The following is a 21880-nucleotide window of genomic DNA, read 5'->3' on the forward strand; positions in this document are numbered from 1 at the left end:
AAAAAATGACTATGGATGATATTATTTCGATATTTAAAGTTCTAAGGGCAAACTCACTAGAAAAATCTGAGGAAAACGTTCCTTCTGCGCTTCGGGCCGTAGTCACATTGCAGCCTAGATTTGTGTCTAGATATAATGACTTGGTTGAGGTCATGGATAATAATGGGAGTTTTGCAGTCGCGCGCGGATTTTCTAATGATGAGAGTCATCCCGTTTTTGTTGATGAGGGAAACCAAGATATTCAGACAACTTCGACAGACAATAGAAATTCTGAAATTGTAGTCATGGATTCCGACGAGGCAAGTCTGAAAGGATCTGATTCGGATATCGAAATACTTAACTAGGTTTGTATCATTACCTTCGATATAATTCAAACATTTAGTGCAATTCTTCGCCCCAGATGTATAGTTTTATATAGCTTGTATTATTAATTATTTTTAGTCTATCGCACATCATCATTGGACAAGTAAGATTTAGTGGAAGCGGCTTATGCACGCCTCAGTATAGCACTGACTTTAGCGGGACTGCCTATTTTTGGATAAGTATTTCAATGACAAGTGGCATTTGGGATAATTCCAGTTTAAATTTAAAGCATTTTCTTGAAGAGGGTTTCGGCGCTTATTCATTAAGGAACTTAAAAGAGAGCTTGAGCTTGGACAAGAAATCAAAAAAACTCCTCAAATACATATCTAACTCGAACATTGAACTCAACTTTTGGTTATTCGAGAAGAATCGTTCACCTAAATCGAAATTGGCGAAATATCTCTTTGAATATGACAGAGATGTGTTTTCGATTAAAAAAGGGAAACTCGTGATGAGGAGTCCTCAGTGGAATAACAGTTCGTTAACTCTTTCAAGGTCAGTTTTAGATAGAAACATAATAATAAAGGAGAAACTAGCTGTGTCTAACGATGTTAAGGGTTTGCTTGGCGAAGTTTTGGTCAAATTAGATCTCTCTTCAGGTCTTTCCAAATATCCGAAAGAGAATTTAGGGCGGTTCAAGATTGAATCTTGTTTCTTAAAAGGTAGCAGAATAAAAAAAAGGCCAACAATTACTCCAAAGATGGTCAACCGATTGGATATCCAAATAAATGAGCTCATTGACGAGACTATTATATCCGAAGTACCTCTTTTTCAAGATTTGGATCTAAAAGCTTTATTTCCAAAGAAAAACACTAATCATTTACAGAATTATATGCTTCATCTAATAAGCCCTTGCGCTCAACTTAAAAAAAAGCGTATTATATCATGCTATAACAAGGGACCTAAATGGGTACAGACTCCGGAGACCTCTACTAGCCAACGTTTTAGGAATCTCAGGTTCCGTTCTCAAGATGAAGACTTCCATGCTTTTGAGCTCTTCAAACTAGAGAGTCCCGTAGAAAAATTAAAGAGAAGTAGATTGCATAGGTGTCAGAAAAAGATAACCAAGGTTAAATGGCGAGTCAGAGAAGAAGTTCTTCAACGTCTCAATTGGAATCCATTTGAAGGCATTGAATTTCCTGATAACTCAGACCTTGTAGAAACAATTAAACAAGTTGAATACATGGTTAAACCCCCCACGGTAACTTTCAAAAGGCTCTACAGTTCTCGACTTGACCTTATAACAGAAATTCCCATGATTTTTGCACCGTTTGAACCAATTGAGCAGTTCGAACATGAAACAAGCCCAAAATTATCTTCCCCTGCACGAGAAGAGACAATTGCTTCTTCTGGTACTAACTCCAGTAATGATGAGGTTACTGATATCGAGAATGTGTCACACAAAAGATTGATTAATCAATCAAAAAGATCTTTTATAGATGATGATTTGATAAGTATCATCGCAGCAAAAAGAAAAAGGTTAAGTTCTAGTAATTTGAATTGCATTAATGCGACAGAAGATTCATTGAACTTGACAACAAGCACTATCCTTTCCCCCAAAATCTCTTTCGAAGTTGACGAAATATTCTTCGAAAGTGCCAGAAAGAAAACTGTCATTTTCAATTCCATACATCTTCACAAGAACCACCCTATAATTAGATTCATGAGCCAAAATCACTTCTCTATTCTTGAGTTAGAACTAGGCGATGCTTGTGATATCTTGGTAGACACCTCAACGTGTATTGTAATAAGAGATTTGCAAATGGTTAGTCAAAAGAGGGACGATAGCTTCCCGATAATAGATTTAATACAGACATTAAAGCTAAAATATAAGAGAGTATGCCTATTACTTTCTTATACAGAGAATGTTCTCCAACTAGACCAAAATCTCGCTTATAAATCCCAACTTTTGCTTAACAGCTGTTACGAAATAAATACCCACCTTATCGAAGAACACAATATAAAAATTATAGCAGACTGGATTTCCGTCTACTCTAGTCAGAGCAATCCAACAGAACAACAATTAGATTCAATAAGTCCTGCCAAAAAGTTGCTTCAAAGTTTCGACATAAACCCATTCGCTATAGAAAATATTTTGACGCTGTCGTCGTTAGATGCCTTTTTGTCCATGAGTTATGGAAAAAGAGCTTTATTATACGGAAAATACCTAACAGATTATCAGCTCTCACGCATAGATGAGTTTGTAACAATGAGCTGGAACTAATACATAAAAAGCCTCGCCCTTTAGATAGGAGTCAAAATTGACTTTAACGTTAAACTCTGTAGAGATTATACTACATCATATTAAACGAGGCCAAATTTATCTAGATCAATGGATTTTTTACGAAAGTTGAATTTGGTGATATTCTGAAATTAGAAAACCAGAAAACAAGTAGAAGAATAGTTTACCTGAAAAAAAAAAGAGTGTTTTGAACACATGCACGAAATAGAACCTTTTATTAGCTAAAACCCAAGCCGCGAGCAGATCCCCGAACCATCTACAACAGTTAAACATGGTGGTATTAGCTGTCTCTATTACTACCCGTAAGGGTAAGCCTCTTTTGTCTCGTCAATTCAGAGACATCACAAAGGATCGTGTTATGGAATTGTTGTCCAATTTCCAAACTCTAGTAGCCAATTCATCTAAACAGCACACATTTGTTGAAGATGAGCATGTGAGATATGTTTACAAACCATTTGATGACTACTACATCATTTTATTGACCAACCTACACTCTAATATAATCCAGGATATGAACACGTTGAATACATTTGTTCAAACGGTCGACTCTACTTTGAAGGGTTTAAGCGAGGAAGATATATTCCACAGCGCTTTTGACATTCTAAATTCGTTTGATGAAATCATCACAATGGGCTACAAGGAGAACTTGTCATTGACCCAAATAAAGACCTTTTTAGCAATGGAATCACACGAAGAAAGAATCCAGGAGATCATTGAACGTAATAAAGAATTCGAAGCTGCTGAGGAAAGAAAGCGTCGTGCTAAGGAAATCTCAAGAAAGGAACAAGCCAGAAAACTGGGTATTCCAGATACCCAAGAGTTCACTGGTATTCATGGTGGTGTTATGAACAAAGCTTACGATAGTTACTACAGCCATGCCTCTTCTGCTGCCCAACAATCATACATGCACACACAATCAAACCAGGGATCTCAATCTGCCCAAAACCAAGGTGCTGCACCTCAAATGATGCAACAACCAACCTACGGCAGCGGCTCTCGTGAGCCACTTGGTGGTAAGGGTCTACAACTAAATGGTCCAAGAAGAGGTGGTGTTGAAAGACCAGCCAAGTCATTTGAAAGACAATCTCTACCGGTGCAGGCTTCTTTGGAGCCTGAAGAAGAAAAGCCAACGAACAATGGTATTTTGATTAGTGTTAAAGAAACCATAAACGCTGAGATCTCCCGTGACGGTGCAATTCTGGGATCAGAATTAAAGGGTGTCCTAGAATTAAGAGTCAATAACCCAGATTTGGCGCATGCTAAGCTCTGTTTAGGAGATGACGTCAACGTCAAAGATAAGACTTATCAGTTCAAAACCCATCCAAACGTGGACAAAGCAGGCTTCTTAAACAACAGAATGATTGGGCTAAAGGACCCTAACAAGCCATTCCCATCTAACGATCAAAGTCTAGGGGTTCTCAGATGGCGTAAGGTCAAGGGTGCGGATGAACACGATCTAATTCCATTAGAGGTATCTACATGGCTATCTCCATCCGATGAATCACAAGGATCTATGGATGTCACTTTTGAATATGAAGTCAATAGCGATTATGAAGGTACCATAGATGAACTACGTTTCTTGATTCCTGTATTCACCGAAAGTGTATTCATCAAAGATGATTCTAATGAGGTGAATGCAAAGATCGAAGCTATCGACGAATCCCAAGGTGTTATTATCAAGGTAGATCCAATCTCATCAGGTGAATCAGGCGTATTCAGTATTACTATCGAAGCTGCTTATGAAGACGCACTCTTCCCAATTAACATTGCTTTGAAGAACAGCAATGCTCTCCCATTATCAAAACTAAATATCGCTTCTGTGATTTCCGCTGTAGAAGAAACAGAGTTACCTTTCGATACGATTTCTACTTTGAAGAGCGAACAATACGTAGTCGTATAGTTAATCATGGAATGCCCTTAATCTTAAAAAAAACAGAACGTACTTATATATATAATTGTTCAGCACAAGAAAGTATATATAGCTTTACTAGCGCAATATAAAAGAGATTGAATAAACATTTTAAACCTTCAAATTAATTTCATAGAGAAAAAAAATAACATGTAGAGACCATGCAGCGATTTTAAGTTTGACAGCAGCCTCTGTGTTCATGCTCTTTTTTTTTTTTCTGTGTTAGCGGATCTTTATCCGCAATATTCTTTTCACTATATTATTATATATTTTGTTAGAAAAAGTGTAACGAAATTACAAAGGTTTTGATGATAACTTAAAAGAAGGTTAAAACCTATAGATGGTTTTGCCACCTTAAAAAAAAAGGTTCAATTGAACATAAGTAGGCATAAGTAAGCATAAGCACAATCACCATTAGAGATATGCCATCGCTACCTGAACTAACGAAGGGACTAAAGTCTGCATTTGAAAGTAAACAGTATGATATCTGCTTGAAGTTGCTGGTCCCTATTAAACTAGAATTGATTAAAGCAAATCTTTTGATACCTGATATTAAGAAAAGCCAGGAGAATACAGACTACTTACAAGATTTGAACATAGCTAAGAAGATACTGGAGATTGGGGCTCTCTCGAGTGTATACTGTGAAGATTTTGATGCTTTTATGAGCTATTACTCCCAATTAAGTTCTTTCTTCTTCTCGGATGTGAAAGAGTTGAGTGAATCTGACAGCAAGTACAAGTTGATAAGTTTATACTTGCTAATTCTTTTAGCCCAAAACGATTATACAAAACTACATTCTGAATTTGAGTTCTTAAGCAGATACGTTACAAATTTGGAAGAGAGCCAGTACTTATCCTATCCTGTAAAGTTAGAGAGATTGTTGATGGAGGGTTCTTACCAAAAAGCATGGGATTTGTTGCAAAGTGGGACTAAGGTTGAAGAATTCAATGTGTTTACCAAAACGTTAAAGGATGCTATTAGGGAGGAGATCGCCTTGAACTCAGAACAAGCGTACAAGTCTTTACCTTTGTTCAATGCCAAAACATTACTTTTCTTTGAAAACGAGAAGGAGATGGAAGCATTCGCCAAAGAGCGTGGCTGGAACGTTAATCATGGTGTTATAACATTTGGAACAGATGCTGGTCCAGAAAAAGTGGAAACAGGGAACATCGTGGACATGGCCGTTGACTACGCTGTTCATTTGGAGAGTATTGTATAAAGTGCCAATTAATATAATATTATATATATATATATTAATAAAACATGCAGCATCCATAATAGTGACAAGACTAGTCAACTTGCGCTCACATTGCTTAATTCAAGTTCGCTTCGCTTTGACTTCTCTTGTATATTCAAAAGAACAGAATTGGCTTGCTTATTAAACACATACTTATATTTACCTCCAATATTATAAATAGCTGATGTATTTAAGCATATATAAAAAGCGTCAGAGCGCTTTGGAAGTCTTTTGGATGCATGATGCTCTCCATACATATCCAAAGCAAGTTGATAAAAAGTCTATTAAATTGAAATATCATTCATACTCGTAACAACAAGGGGAAGGAAGGAGAAAAAAAAGTTAGTGTTTTAATAATACACCAAGTACTGGTTGCATGATGGAGGGGAAGAGAAGAAATCATAATCATAAACGGTTCGTGTTTTGTATTCATTTTCATTCATATATTTTTTTTTAATTTTATATCTTGGATTGCATGAAAGTGGAAGATGGGGGTGAGGGGGCATGAGCGATCGTGAATGAATGTCATTGCGTTATCACGATCGTGATGTGGGCCATATATAATATAATTATAATATATTTCGTTCAAATGACTTAAGCACCTTCGATACCAACAGACTTACCGGCAGCCAATCTCTTTTGTGTCAAAGCGGCAATGATAGCAGCACCAACACCAGAACCATCTTCAGCAGCCACCAACTTGATTGGGTGGTCTTCCATCTTTTCGACCTTCCAGTCGTAGATGTCCTTCAAAGCTTGAGCAGCCTTCTCCTTGTAACCTGGGTACTTGTTGAAGACGGAACCATCGGCAGCAATGTGGGCTTCAGTGTAGCCTCTCTTGTTACAGATAGCAGAAACACCACAAACGGTCAATCTAGCGGCTCTTGTTCCGACCAATTCAGCCAACTTTCTGATCAACTTTCTTTCGATGACGGTGGTTTCAATGTTCAAAGTAGTCTTGAACAATTCGTAAGTGTCTTCCAAGTTTTCGAATGGATCTTCTTCGATCTTGGCTGGGTAGGTGGTGTCCATGACGTATGGAACTTCCAACTTGGAAATATCTTGGTCCTTGAAGATGAAACCGCTGGAGTGCAAGTCCAATAGGACTAGACGCATGATTTCACCCAAGTAGTAACCGGAAGTCATCTTTTCGAAGGCTTGTTGGTTTGGTCTTGGGGATTGTTCATCGATCATAACATCGTACTTGGTTCTTGGCAAGACCAGGTGTTCGTTGTCGAAGGAACCGTATTCACAGTTGATGGCCATTAGCATATCAGTGGTGATGTCAGATGGCAACTTACCTTCTAGCTTTTCGATGTTCTTGACACTTTCGTAGTAGGCACCGTTGACACCAGTACCAATGATGATACCCATCTTGGTTTCTGGGTCAGTGTATAGAGAAGCAACCAAGGTACCGGTGGTATCGTTGATCAAGGCAACGACGTTAATTGGGATGTTCAGCTTCTTGATTTGCTCTTGTAGCATTGGGACGACATCGTGGCCTTCGACACCTTCAATATCGAAACCCTTGGTCCAACGTTGCAAGACACCTTCGTTAATCTTGTTTTGGGAGGCTGGGTAAGAGAAGGTGAAACCCAATGGCAATGGCTCAGAGACACCTTCTGGGTACCATTCTTCAATGAAGTCCTTCAAACACTTGGCAATGAAAGACCACAATTGCTCAGAAGTACCAGTTCTCAAGTGGTCTGGCAATCTGTACTTGTTTTGAGTGGTGTCAAAGTCGTGGTTACCACCCAACTTGACCAGAACAACTCTCAGGTTAGTACCACCCAAGTCAAGGGCCAAGAAATCACCAGTTTCCTTACCAGTTGGACTTTCGACAACCCAACCTGGAATCATAGGAATGTTACCACCCTTCTTGGACAAACCCTTGTCCAATTCAGAGACGAAGTGCTTCACAATGGCTCTCATCTTTTCAGTCTTGACGGTGAACAAAGTTTCCAAACCGTGGATTTGTTCCATCAAATCAGCTGGAACATCAGCCATGGAACCCTTTCTGGCTGGTGGCTTCTTTGGACCTAAATGAACCATTTTTGTAAGTGTGTGTGTTTGTAATAATTGGAGGCGTAAACCGAGTGTTAAGTGCTTTTGATATCACTTGCCGATTAAGAACTCTACTACTTTAGCTGGCTTAAGCTTAACTAGTTGTTCCTTGATTTTTCAATACAAGAAGATGAATTAAATAAAAGGTCAAGCTACAACTATTTATACAATATAATAGACGTCAAGAAAAATTTAAGCATTTCAAACACGAATCCCCAGATCACAGATCCAAGAAACGTTCTTTATATATAATTTGTAAATTTCGCTCCCAACTATAATTTCATATTTATTTCCCATTTCCATTTCCATTCCATATTCCATCCAACACCAAAAATCTCAAGTTCAAACCAAACTCGACCTTCTTCTAAACAAACAAACATAGTTGCCATAAGACCCCACCTACCACCACCACCACTCATTCCACGTATATCATTCCATCCTTCAGAAAACTAGTACAATACCATACAACTAAAAAAAAAAAAAAGTGTGAGTTTCTTACTTGCTATGCCGGCAACTAGCAACTGGCAACTGGCAACAGACGGCTGGCAACTGCTATTTCCAAACTTTGTGGAAGCTGGAAGCTGATACTGGAAACTCTGGAAAAAATTTGAAGACGAAAAATCGACGAAATGACAATATGGAAAAAAAAAATAAAAAAAAAACAACCTTGGAAAAACGGCTAGCAACAGGCTTAGGAGCCTGGAAAAACGGTGAAAAGAAAAAGAAAATCAAAGCACAACAAACAAGCAAGCTGAATGCAGCTATGAAAAAGTGTATATTCCCTGCGGGATTGTCTGAAGCGGGTATTGTTCCGGCATAGTGTGGGGATGGGGATATAGAATAGACAGCGGAATGGAGGAACAGCCGTAGTAGAGGTGGTGAGACAATTCAATTGGAGTGACATTTGTAGAGAGAGAAGGGGAGAGGGGGGGCAGGGTGGATGAATTTCTGAATTTCGCGGGGGTGTAGTAGCTGGCGTAGGACTCGGAAAATCTGGAGATTTCATATCCCGCCCAAAAGTCTGGAGCTACACGCCAATGCCACTAGGCCACTAGGCCTCGCAATAGCGCACAGGAGCACGAGGTCTGCGTGTTCTTGTGGGGTGTTGTTTCAAGCAGCTGTACGTTTTCCCTCCACCCCATGCAGATTTTTCCGAACACACGAGAGAGAAAAATTAAATGGTATTAATTTTATTTTTTCGCCGCGGTTTCTGTGCAGGCGCAAAGCTCTCGAGTCGCACTCACTGCTTGGGCGAAGCCGTGATATCTTCTTCTTCTTTCATGTCCTCACTCTCCCTATTGGCAATGGAAATTGCGGGAATGGGGCCCGGACAGGCATCCCAGCAGTAAAAAATAAGGATACATAGTAGTAGTATGTGTGTTTGTTGTCATTTGTTGTGTATGGTAATTTTTTTTTCCGAAATGCCGGAAAAATACGTATTGCTCTGTTTTGGACAATTGCATGCTGAAGATTTTTTTTTTTTTTGTTTAGTTTGTTTGTTTGTTTGTTTGTGAATGCTATGATATTCCTGCCCTTCGCTCTGAAGATTAGCATAAGGTGATGGTTCTCCCGACGAAGCCGGAAAAATCAGGATGGGCCTCAGGTGGTGGTGGTGTGAGGTGCATGTGTGAATGTTGCAGCAGGGGTGGTGACTACCAACCAGAGGGCATGCATCGGGGGCCAGATGCAAGCAGGATATAGGGGCACGGAAGGAAAGACGAGAAAAAAAGCCTGGGGTCGGCCAGAATTCGGCCAGAAATTGGGAATTATTGGGTTATCTCTCTCTCTCTCTCTTTGTTTTTCCCCCATGTCTTGGCCAAAAATCATGATGATTAGCACCACCAGTGCCAGTTTTTCCAAAATTTCAGGTGGGGTACGGGAATATTTAGGCGTTCTTAATGCACACTAGCTACTACTAAATAACTACCAGATAGAGTATCTAAATGCGGGGTTTTCGAAGTCGGTAAGATCTGCAAAATCTTGGTTTTTGGATCTCTGGTTACTTGTTTTCGAGCGTATACTCAAGCTTGGCGGTTTTCTGTAATAGCACTGCAGTAATTGGCGAAATAGAAGCATCAAGTGGTCCATGAGTAAACATCCTTCACTATATGATAATCCTGTTGAATATCCATAACCGCAGCAAAACCGATACATGTCTTGTCCAAAACTGAAGCATGAATAAAAATGAAAACAAAGGCATAACAATCATGTCCAATTTCCTCTTGACAGCACGATCCTCTTCTTTTGTAGGAGTAATGTGTTCGTGGTGCTTGGCAAATTCCATAGCCTCATAAACAACATCATCTATCACAACCACCTTACCAGAAGGCGATACAACGCTCATTAATTGAGCATCCGTCACAGATGCTTCTTCAATGGACTCCACCTTGTTAATGGTGAGGTCCTTACACAGGAGCTAGCCATTTTTTTGGTACTCTTTCACCGAATTCTCTGCTCTTCTATTGACACTGTCAACTGTAACAGGCAAAAAAATCTTACTTTCCTTAATAGGACCCTTTACAAAGCACGGTCGGAATTAAGCAGTAAAATCGGTAGCTGATGATGATTACTCTTCTAAACTTGATCCTTATTACCATAGAAAAAAAGGCTCTGTCAATCAAACTGATTAATCTTCCTCTTTCATTGAAAGTATTGCAAGTGGTATTCTCTTAGGTCTGATGACTCTCTTATCTCCACTTTCTAAGTTGTCCTCGAGCTAAGACCTCTAAATTACACCTCGAACTATACTTACAACGAGCTGGTTGCGTTAAAAATTGAATTCGTGGTATTGGCATTCTACCAAGCATCTTTTACCGTTGGTAGAACAATGGGATGCCACGCCAAGACATTCCTTATTGAGAAATGATTTCTTCGTTACCCTTAAGACAATAATATAAAAAAAAGTGATGAAAGGGCTGTCTTCAACCATGGCTTCTGAAACATGAAAAAAATTCTGAAGACCTGTAAAAGGGTAGTAGTCTATCTTGAACAAGGGTAAAAAGCCCATATATTCGGTGCTGTAAAATGGACATTACTAACGGTGGGTACACAATCTCTACAAGTGATCTATCAGCTTTTTCTTATCTGGAAGTACAGTTAGTTATTTTCGGGAATACCTTATCTTGCTTGAAGCTGTCACTACCCTTTTTCTTGAGATCACAAATCTGCGAATAACTATAACTAATACGCACAAGATATTTATGAAGATCAAGATAACGTGCGTAAAGTTGCACTCAATCACCCACATCCTCAAATATATATATATAAGACTACATGTATCAGTTCGAGTGTTCTCAGGAATACAGTCGTGCAGAAATTTGCCCACAAGCAATAATAAGGGTTCTGTACCGTTTCCTCAAAGAGCAGACAGAAAAAGATTTGAGCTACATCAAGGTCGAAAAAGAGCAATATGGGTCAAGTTCTCTCTACTGAAGGTACTACTCCTCACAAGGTCACAATTCCCGGTCAGGGTACCCTAACCGGGTACACTTTTAGCTCGAGCAGAACTAACAATGCAACGACTCACAGATTCGCTAAGGTTCCTTACGCTCAACCTTTCACAAAGGAGACCAGGTTCAAAAAGCCAGTCCCATTGGGAGATGACTACGATTACACAGGGGACTACAAAGAGTTTGGGTTGAAATGTCCTCAGCCTAGTGTTCCAAATCCAATGTTTGGATGGAAAAAGTCTCCTTCCGATGAGAATATCAATTACCTCAATATTTGGGTACCAGCAAGCGATAAGTACAAAGGTAAAGACGGCTGGCCCGTGCTCGTTTACATTCATGGGGGCTGGCTTCAATACTCCTCTCCATCAAATGAATTCTTTAACACAATTGAGATGTTCGATGACGAGGAATTCGACCAAAAGTACATCCTGGTCACTCCTGGTTACCGTTTGAATATGTTTGGTTTCCTTTCTGGTAAAGAACTTTTGGAAGAAGATGAATCGTCTTCTAACTTCGGTTTTTGGGATCAAAGGTTAGCTATCGAATGGACTTACAAGTATATCAAGCATTTTGGTGGTAATCCAGAAAAGATCTCAGTTGGTGGTATTTCTGCCGGTGCATATTCTACGTTTTTCCAGCTTGCCTATGAACTTTATCACCCTGAAGATACCCAAATCATCAAGCAAGTGCTATTCTTCTCGAACTTGGTGTATGTTCAACCAAAACGTATTGACGAATGTCAGGGGCAATTCGATGAAATTATGGACAAATTGGGCTTGGATTCCAATACTCCAAACGAAGTGAAGCTTGCTACCCTTCGTGAACTTGATCCAGAATTCATTGAAGACTTCATTCCAACCCTAAAAAACCACACTTTCAGAGCTGTTACTGATGGCAAGTTCATTTCTTCCACTTTGATTCAGGATTTAGATTCTGGAGAGTATACAAGGAGACTTTTGACCATTAAGGGCAATGATTTCAGGATTCTTTGTGGTGAAGTAAACAACGAACCATTTATTTATTCTTTACTAAATACCCCACAAACTTTGGATGATCTGCCAGTTCAACTGGGCAACTACTATCCAAAGAATGTTGTTGACTCGTTGCTTGATTTGTATAAGGTGGAGAAACTGAACCCAGAGAGCCCCACTTTCAAAGAAGATTTAAGAGTTGCATACGGTGACATAATCGGTGATGGTCAAGTGTATGCATCCAGTAGAGGATATCTAGCCAAACTTGTCGAGCACGGCTTCCCTGCTCAAAACGTTTTCCGATACAGAGTATCTTACAGGGCCAAGTGGCTAGATAGCCACATCAAGCCTGAAATCCGAGTTCCTCACGCAGGTGATTTCTCAGTTTGGTTCTATTGCTTGCGTGAAGGTTATACGGAAACTGAAAGACAGACTATCAATAGATGGCTACAGCCCTACTTGCAGTTCTTAAACTTCAAGAAAATCCAAGATTGGGATTCTGCTGACATTAAAAAATATAGACTATTCAAGGAGGATGGCTCTTTTGAATACATTGATGATATTCATTGGGACTGGGGTGTGAAGGTGGCCACGACTGCTTACAAGGCACAATTGCCTGCCTGAGCTTTACCTAAAAAGCATGCACAGACATTAGTAAGTTATTATGTACAATTATTTTGCTTTAAAGCTGCTAAGTGAAGACATCAGATAAGGACATGCACTTAACCAAATAGAGCTATATATATCAAGTAGTAGTAAAACTCTATTCAGTGACAATCTTTCAACTCGTCGATATATAAATAGTATACATATTTCTTTGACTCTGTCATATGATCACAGCTTGGCGCTATACTTTTTATGGTTTAAATTTAAATAGTCATTGTGCGGCTGTAGGCAAAAAATGCTTAAATCAAAAACTACCAACAGAAAGTGCAGTATTGTTAAGAGTGATATAGTTTTCAAAGGTTGAAAAAGGTTGCAGGGACAGATAAAAAAGCCTGGAGGAGGCCAGAAGTCGCAAAGTATTGGATATATTTCTTTTCTATACTTTTCGTTCATTGATCTTGCTGTTAACTGGCTGTCAAACGTGTTAGTATTATCATTACAATATACTACTCTTGTCAAATTTAAGGTGGGTTACGAGAATATTTAAGCGTTCTAAATCTACTAGCTACTAAATAAGTACTAGATAGAGTATCTAAATGCGGGATTTTCGAAGTCGGTAAGATCTGCAAACTCTTGGTTCTCGATCTCTACGTACTTGTCTCCCAGTTCTGCCTGGAGCCTGTCTCTCTTGTTGTTTTCCCTAACGTTTAGCCATGTCATAGCGGCCATCAAAACAATAGCGGCACAGTAGCACCCGACAATAGCGGCCTTAGCCTTGGGGTAGTTTGGAGCGTCTGACGATCTGAATGTCTGTGGTCCAATAATGTTACCAGCGGAGTAGCCGATCAACGAGATGGCATTGGCTGTTAATTTCTTAGTGTGTCCTGCAGTATTGGAAGCGACGCACGAGGTGACGGTGATGATACCCACGGGCGCGATACCCGTGATGTAATAGCCAGCTAGCGCAGCGTTTTTGTTCTTTGCAAAGGCAAGCATCGCGGATGACATAACACACAGTAATAGGTAGATCTCGGAGACTATCATTCTCTTTTTGACGAAGATCGAAATGAATGGAAGCACGACCAACCCGACTAGTTCACAGGCTCCAATGGGCGCCTTCATGAGGAGCGACTTGGATGTGCTGTACCCGAGACCCTTTAAGATAATAGAACCGAAAGAACTGATACCACCGTTTGGAATAGCAACACTGATTCCAATGAAGAAGTACAGCCACGTCCTGACGTCCATAAAACACTCCTTCATTTGATGGAACTTGAACTTCTTGGAACCGAACCCCTGGTTATTACCACGGATTCTCTCCAACACGACGAGTTTCTCCCTTTCGCTCAAAAATTTGGCGCCAGCGGGAGTGTTTGGCATAATCGCCAAGATCATCAAGCCGTTCAAGATGGTGAAACATCCGACAATTAGGAATAAAACCTTGTATGCCTCCATTGAGTAGGCGTGCAAATGCTTGTACAACCCGAAGGACACTAGGGCAAGAATAACGGTACCCAAACCGTTACAGCCGTACAACACACCAATGTAACCAAAATGTTCGGACTTTTTGTAGTACTGGTTCATCATGATAACAAAAATAGGAGATACAAAGGCCTCCAAGACTCCAAGCAATGTCCTAAGCAGGATGAAAGTGGCGTATGATTTGGATGTGACATGTAAACACTGGATAACACCCCAGATAACGATACACGCGGCGGAAGTCCTCATACTTGGCAATTTCTGTAGTAGCACCGCAGCCAATGGCGACGCACAAAGATATCCCAAGTAGAAACAGGACGTGGTCCAGGAATACATATCCTTCACCATATGGTAATCCTTCTGAATACCCATAACAGCAGCAAAACTGATACATGTCTTGTCCATGAACTGAATCATGTATAAAAATGAAAACAAAGGCATGACAATCATGTCCAATTTCCTCTTGACAGCACGATCCTCTTCTTTTGTAAGAGTAATGTGTTCGTGGTGCTTGGCAAACTCCATAGCCTCATCAACAACATCATCTATCACAACCACCTTACCAGAAGGCGATATAACGCTTAGTAACTGAGCATCCGTCACAGATGCTTCTTCAATGGACTCCACCTTGTTAATGGTGAGGTCCTTAGCATCCAGACTTACTGAGGAGCTAACCATTTTCTTATTATTACGCTTTGTCCGAACCCTTAATTCCTCTATCGACAACACTGTCACTTAGATGATTCTTCTTCTTCTTCTTCTTGTCTTTCTTGTTTTATTCAAACACGGCTAACATCGATCAACACAAATTTGACTACCAATCGTGACTCTTTCAGCCTTATTATATACGCCTCGAAAACAATTGCTTTAACCTATTCTTTACCTTATTACCATTGATACCCTTTATCAACCCGAAGATTGTAATGCTAATCTTCTTCTTCTCCTTCACAAAAGTCTCAAATTATATCGTATCTAAGATCCTATGACTCTCTTATCTCCACTTCCAAAGTCATCCTTGGACCGAAACCCCTAGTTAATCCTTCAAATGAGACTCAAAACAAGCTGGCTTCGTGAAAGAAAAAAATAGCGTCTAAGGTAATCAATCGGTATTCTCAAACACTTCTTTCACCACAGGAAACAAAGCGGGATCCATAAAACAGTCATTCCTTATCGGGAAACAATTCCTTCGTTACCCTCTAGGATGACTTTTTATGACGAAGATCAATGCACTTTGTTTTCTCGACCGCAGGGTTCCCAAGTGGTGGGCGAAAGAAAGGTGACAATTTTTCCGCTGCTGCTTTTCAACACACAGAACAGAATCTTGAGAAAAGTCCGAAGGCCTTGCTTTAGAAGCGCAGCAGTGGTTTTCGTTTGTTTGACAGTAGTGAATGCCCGCCCTGTATATTCGGGGAGGTAAGGTAAGGTGGGTTTTACTGTTTTACTGAGGGTGGGTAAATGGTGTTTGCATTGGAATCACGAAAGTCGTTTGGGAGGGTCGGGAAGTACAGTTACACATATTTTTCGAGACTGCCTTATCTTGCTTAAAGCCGTCCTTTCTATCTTTCTTGACCACTGCGATGAGGTAGCTAATACCCACCAGAGTGGTTGAAGACAAAGACAAAAGGTCGAAAGTTGCAGTCACTCACCCATTGAACTGTCGAGGTACATATATATATATATATATGCATGTATGTATGTATATGAATGTGAATATGTATTTGTGTATATGTATGTCTTCGTGCTTAGATACAGGTAGTAACTCTTCAAGCAACCAATAGTAAAAGTCCTGTACCGCTTCCTCAAAGAGCAAACAGAAAAAGATTTGAGCTACATCAAAGTCGGAAAAGAACAATATGGGTCAAGTTATCTCTACTGAAGGTGCTACACCTCACAAGGTCACGATTCCTGGCCAGGGTACCCTAACCGGGTACACTTTTAGCTCGAGCAGAACGAACAATGCAACGACTCACAGATTCGCTAAGGTTCCTTACGCTCAACCTTTCACAAAGGAGACCAGGTTCAAAAAGCCAGTCCCATTGGGAGATGACTACGATTACACAGGAGATTACAAAGAGTTTGGGCTGAAATGTCCTCAACCTAGTGTGCCAAACCCAGCATTCCGGTACACAAAGTCTCCATCCGATGAGAATATCAATTACCTCAATATTTGGGTACCAGCAAGCGATAAGTACAAGGGCAAAGACGGCTGGCCCGTGCTCGTTTACATTCACGGGGGCTGGCTTCAATACTCCTCCCCATCGACTGAATTCTTTAACACAAACGAGATGTTCGATGATGAGGAGTTCGACCAAAAGTACATCCTGGTCACTCCTGGTTACCGTTTAAACATGTTTGGTTTCCTTTCTTGCAAAGAGCTTTTGGAAGAAGATGAATCCTCTTCTAACTTCGGTTTCTGGGACCAAAGATTGGCTATTGAATGGACGTACAAGTATATCAAGCATTTTGGAGGTAATCCAGAAAAGATCTCAGTTGGTGGTATTTCTGCCGGTGCATATTCTACGTTTTTCCAGCTTGCCTATGAACTTTATCACCCTGAAGATACCCAAATCATCAAACAAGTGCTATTCTTCTCGAACTTGGTGTATGTTCAACCAAAACGTATTGATGAATGTCAGGAGCAATTCGATGAAATTATGGAGAAATTGGGCCTTGATTCCAGTACTCCAAACGAAGTGAAGCTTGCTACCCTTCGTAAACTGGATCCGGAATTTATTGAAGACTTCATTCCAACTTTGAAAAACCACACTTTCAGAGCTGTCACTGATGACAAGTTCATATCTTCCACTTTGATTCAAGATTTGGACTCCGGTGAGTACACAAGGAAACTTTTGGCCATTAAGGGTAATGGTTTCAGGATCCTTTGTGGTGAAGTAGACAATGAGCCAGTTAAATATTCGTTGCTAAACACCCCACAAACTTTGGATGAGCTGCCAGTTCAAGTGGGCAATTACTACCCAAAGAATGTTGTTGACTCTTTGCTTGATTTGTATAAGGTGGAGAAACTGAACCCAGAGAGCTCCACCTTTAAAGAAGATCTAAGAGTCGCATACGGTGACATAATCGGTGATGGTCAAGTTTATGCTTCTGCTAGGGGTTATCTACATAAACTAGTCGAGCATGGTTTCCCTGCTCAAAATGTTTTCCGCTATAGAGTATCGTTCAGGGCCAAGTGGCTAGATAACCACATTAAACCCGAACTCAGAGTTCCTCACGCAGGTGATTTCTCAGTTTGGTTCTATTGCTTGCGTGAAGGATATACTGAAACTGAAAGAGTGGCTATTAATAAATGGCTACAGCCGTACTTGCAGTTCTTAAACTTCAAGGAAGTCCAAAACTGGGATTCTGATGACATCAAAAAATATAGACTATTCAAGGAGGATGGCTCTTTTGAATACATTGATGATATTCATTGGGACTGGGGTGTGAAGGTGGCCACTACTGCTTACAAGGCACAGTTGCCTGCTTGATTTTTACCCAAAAAAATGCACAAACGTAAATAACTTCCTACGTACATTCAATCATATTATGTTAAAATTATTAAGCAAGAATAAGACTTTAAGATACATACTTCATCACAGTCAATAATATAGATCATATTTCAGTAAAGAACCCATTGAGTGACCAAGTCTGGGTTCATCGGCATTTTTTGTTTGACTCTGTCACCACATCTTTGGCAGCATTGTTCTATTTTTTTTTTTTTTAAGTTGTAAAACTTACAGTCATCATATGGCTAAGAAGAAGGAAATTGTTAAACAAAGGTACCAAGATAATAAACATTACTGTTTAGAGTACAATATAATTTCACGTAGCAAAGCAATTCACACCACGAAAAGCATTACTTATTCCCTATGTCAAATGGCAGGGTATCTGCGGCAGGTTCTCGAGGGAAGCAGCAAATAGTCAGGAAAAGAAAGCCTAAATCCTGTATAAGATGCTATTCAATCAAAAGGAAATGTGACCATCAAAAGCCATCATGCTCTAGATGCATTAAAAAGGGGCTACCGTGTGAATATTTTACTGAAGAACATGTGCTGGAACGATGTTTGGAACGTCAAAAGAAAGGAAGAGTGTCGAATGCGGGGTCAACCGGATCTTTAACGACCCCGTCAGGCGACGATGTAAGCGTTAATGATGAAAACATGCCCGATACCGAATTGAATCCTATTCCAAGGGAGACTGAATCGCGAAATTTCAAGTTAATTGTAAACTCTACGGGTGAATATTCTAAATATCTTTCATTGAGTTTGTTCCCCTTTAGTGATCCATCACAAAACGTATCTTACATTGTTGATCGGATGCCTAGAGACGCAGATCATTACGTTGTATACGATTTCTCGTATGTGCCTAGTAGATTATCAGGTAAGGAAGAGATTAAAAAGTTGATACCTAATAAAATGCACTGTGATGTACTAGTTTCATACTACTTTGCTAATATATCACCATTCATTCCCATCATAGATGTCGAGGAGTTCGAACTAAAGTATAATGAGTTATGGAAAAATGTTCAGGCTTATGATGATCTTAATATGTTGATGATATTGTTTGCTGTTATATTTGCAAGTTGCGTGTCTATTCAGGTAAGCAAGATTTATTTCACTGGAAAACACTACTCTGATGATGAAGTAATAAATTATGAAGAGCTAAAATACTCTTGTTTCCAGTGCGTCGAGAATATAAAACACATGACCAACGCAAACATATCACCTTCGATGTCGGGTATAACTGCGCTAACAATAATGTATTATGTTGGTTCGTTAAACTGTTATGGAGTGTCGGGAGAGGTTTCCGCTTTACTAAGGTACTGTCAAATAGCTGGTCTACACCGTAGCCTTTCTCAAAACACTAACTCAAGTTCTGTCAGAGCATTCCTGTACAGCTATGTGGTTCATTTGGACTCTCTCGTAGCGTATTACAATGGGTTAACCTCCTACGTCAACAAAGACCTTTTCGAAACCGTAAGAAACTTTCCAAAACATGAGACCAAAATAGAGACCTTGTTTTCCCTAGCCAAACTTTACAACGGGCTAGTATGGATAGATCTTTTAAACCAATTAAACAAGATTGAATCTTCTACGGAGGAAGACTTCCAACGACTTAATAGGGAGTACCTGACTTCTATGGAAAAAGTCAATTCTTTGAATGCAGAGATATTGACAATGTTTCAAGATGCTCCACAAGACTACTTGAAGCTTTTAGTAGCTGAAGGACGACTTGGTATCAGAAAATCCGCACTCTTGGTGCACTTCTTAAGACTCTCGGTGTCTGGTTCGAACATCAACAAAGTTCGTGAGGGTACCAGCCTCAATCAAGATCTAGTCATCCAAGCCCTCCTTTTGATTAACGAATCATTGGCAAAAATATACTTAGGAGTAAAGCATAATCCAAATTTGCTATGGTTCGTACGTAACTCCTACCCATTCCAAGCGATGTCAATTGTACTTACACACATTCAAAAAAACCCTACAAAGGGAATCAACTTCTCTCATCTCCAACGGGATGTTGAGTACACAACCCATCCTGAAATCAACTACGATTCATTCGACATAAGAAGTGACCTTATCTTGAAAACTACAGAAGCGCTACGGTCAATAAAGCCACTCTGGCCTACTGTGTTCCAAAGGCGTTTTGAAAGAATTTGCGAACTCAAAAACTACGTCTTTGCTCAGAACCCAATTCAGTACTCAAATTCAAATCAAGATAATGACAATAATAAGACCAATAACAACCAAGCCCAGAACGAGGGCCAGAACCAGAACCAGAACCAAGGAAACTCGCCTACTGGAAGCCTCTCATTCGACGAGCTCTTAAGCAACCTGTTCGATGGGGACTCCGAACTACAGTCACTTTTTTTTCAAACTTTTCCCAACAGCCACTAATTTATACATTGCGGTTACCCATTGATACGCTTCGGCAAATGCCACATCTAAGCCTCACTTCATTTTTTTAGTTTATATAAACAAACCGAGGTATTATTTCCCTCCGTACTATGTATTATTATAATATCTACATACAACTCTGCAACAGCTCAAACAAGCTCCATCCAATGGCAGTCAATTCTGCGTTTGTTACTATTGGTCTTCTCCGAGATTTTTCTTGTCCTTTTCGTCTATTTTCTTAATGACGTAACAAAAGAAAAACAACGTTCACGACTTTTGACGGGCTTTCAAGATTGCGAAACTTTAATACTTGATATCAACAAGTATAATGAACAACAGAAGTCAAAGTTGAAGATAAAACGAAGGCCAGCAGACATATTTGATAGGATAAGGGGCTCCCTGTGAAACAGTGAGAGGCTAGTGTAAAATAGTCATTGTCTTTATTGACAATATATGGATTAATAGGAGTAGTTTTTCTAGTCCAGAAACTAAGCATTGATAGATAGTTTTGGCAACTAGTATACACTATATCTGCTACAAGATAGAGACCCAAAACAAAATAAAAAACAGAGTCAAGGAGTCAAGGATGGACGCTAGTACTTCTACTAAAGGAGCTACAACTTCTGGTGCTGATTCCTTAGGTAGTTTAAACATAGTTCTACCTAGAGAGAACACAGCGAATCAAAGAGGCTTGGCAACAGACAACGCACATGCACATGCGCTACCAAACGATGAAAGTACGAAATTGAAAGCACCTAAAGACTTGAATTTGGGTATGAACGTTGGAATATCGTCTACTGCTATGAATAACAGGCTCAATACGAGTGTGAATAGCGACGTGGCCAGTTCGATGAACTATCTATTGGAACAACCACAACCTGGCACACTCGTCAACAACAGATTAATTTCAGAGCCCAGTGCTGGTCCGGTTAATGTGACTACGAATTCTGAGCAGATGCTAAACAGCACCTCACATATGGATCCAGCGTTCTCGCTCCCCACGGACAATTCGATGGGCAGCACGGCGGCTCATTCATCAACAGCGACGCAACCACAACTGCAGGCTACACCTGCGATCTCTACAGGTGGTTCTACCAATTTTCAAGTCCAAATTGCTCAAAGGTTGGCAGATATAGATCAGAGGGTTCTCAGGATGGAAATGTTGTTGGATAATATGTGCAATAAGATAGATGCTCAAACCAGACAACAGAGCTTATGCAAAAGTGATATAGAGCGGATGGAACACAAGTTTACAGGGCACCTAACAGAAATAAAAGATACAATAACCTTTCTTAAACGTAACGCAGGTACGCAGCGTGAAGAAGGATTCACCACAGAATTGCTTCATGCCATCGGTACTGTCAGCAATAAGTATATGAAAAGACAAACAGACGGGTTTCCTGGCTCTCAAACTCCTAGAGGTACATCTGGTGCACCTGGAGTAGGAGGTGGAGAATTGGGACAGCAGAATATCGGGTACAATAATATGCAAATGAGTGGCATAGGCGATACCATGTCTTATGTGCCTGGCGAGCACGCTAACTTGAACCAACTTGGAAGCTCAAAAGAGCATATTGATAGGTTCTTGACTAAATCTGCAACAGAGTTTATGCTAGATCCTAGTGGATTGAAAAAGAGGCGGAAAAATCCTTCAAATGAAGC

At 40.0% G+C, this 21880-nt stretch overlaps 8 protein-coding genes across 8 annotated transcripts; 6 read left to right on the forward strand and 2 right to left on the reverse strand.

The window, feature by feature from the left end:
• Positions 1-550: 550 nt before the first annotated feature.
• ZIP2 (Zip2p) lies at positions 551-2587 on the forward strand (the record flags this gene model as incomplete). Its single annotated transcript, XM_022821082.1, has 1 exon — positions 551-2587. The coding sequence occupies one exon, from the start codon at positions 551-553 to the stop codon at positions 2585-2587; it is 2037 nt and encodes a 678-aa protein (XP_022677481.1).
• Positions 2588-2876: 289 nt separating this feature from the next.
• RET2 (coatomer subunit delta) lies at positions 2877-4505 on the forward strand (the record flags this gene model as incomplete). The annotated part of the gene is made up of 1 exon (XM_022821083.1): positions 2877-4505. One exon carries the CDS (start codon positions 2877-2879, stop codon positions 4503-4505), a length of 1629 nt encoding a protein of 542 aa, XP_022677482.1.
• A 431-nt stretch (positions 4506-4936) lies between these two features.
• Positions 4937-5734, forward strand: RPN12 (proteasome regulatory particle lid subunit RPN12; the record flags this gene model as incomplete). The annotated part of the gene is made up of 1 exon (XM_022821085.1): positions 4937-5734. The coding sequence occupies one exon, from the start codon at positions 4937-4939 to the stop codon at positions 5732-5734; it is 798 nt and encodes a 265-aa protein (XP_022677483.1).
• Positions 5735-6346: 612 nt separating this feature from the next.
• Positions 6347-7804, reverse strand: RAG5 (hexokinase 1; the record flags this gene model as incomplete). Its single annotated transcript, XM_022821086.1, has 1 exon — positions 6347-7804. The coding sequence occupies one exon, from the start codon at positions 7802-7804 to the stop codon at positions 6347-6349; it is 1458 nt and encodes a 485-aa protein (XP_022677484.1).
• Positions 7805-11225: 3421 nt separating this feature from the next.
• KLMA_60413 (uncharacterized protein) lies at positions 11226-12860 on the forward strand (the record flags this gene model as incomplete). Its single annotated transcript, XM_022821087.1, has 1 exon — positions 11226-12860. The coding sequence occupies one exon, from the start codon at positions 11226-11228 to the stop codon at positions 12858-12860; it is 1635 nt and encodes a 544-aa protein (XP_022677485.1).
• A 561-nt stretch (positions 12861-13421) lies between these two features.
• Positions 13422-14999, reverse strand: DAL5 (allantoate permease; the record flags this gene model as incomplete). Its single annotated transcript, XM_022821088.1, has 1 exon — positions 13422-14999. One exon carries the CDS (start codon positions 14997-14999, stop codon positions 13422-13424), a length of 1578 nt encoding a protein of 525 aa, XP_022677486.1.
• A 1175-nt stretch (positions 15000-16174) lies between these two features.
• On the forward strand, positions 16175-17809 carry KLMA_60415 (uncharacterized protein; the record flags this gene model as incomplete). Its single annotated transcript, XM_022821089.1, has 1 exon — positions 16175-17809. The coding sequence occupies one exon, from the start codon at positions 16175-16177 to the stop codon at positions 17807-17809; it is 1635 nt and encodes a 544-aa protein (XP_022677487.1).
• Positions 17810-18190: 381 nt separating this feature from the next.
• Positions 18191-20218, forward strand: KLMA_60416 (cd12148 family transcription factor; the record flags this gene model as incomplete). The annotated part of the gene is made up of 1 exon (XM_022821090.1): positions 18191-20218. One exon carries the CDS (start codon positions 18191-18193, stop codon positions 20216-20218), a length of 2028 nt encoding a protein of 675 aa, XP_022677488.1.
• Between the last annotated feature and the right edge of the window lie 1662 nt (positions 20219-21880).

This window comes from Kluyveromyces marxianus, chromosome 6 (genome assembly GCF_001417885.1).
Source record: "Kluyveromyces marxianus DMKU3-1042 DNA, complete genome, chromosome 6".
Classification (NCBI taxonomy): domain Eukaryota; kingdom Fungi; phylum Ascomycota; class Saccharomycetes; order Saccharomycetales; family Saccharomycetaceae; genus Kluyveromyces; species Kluyveromyces marxianus.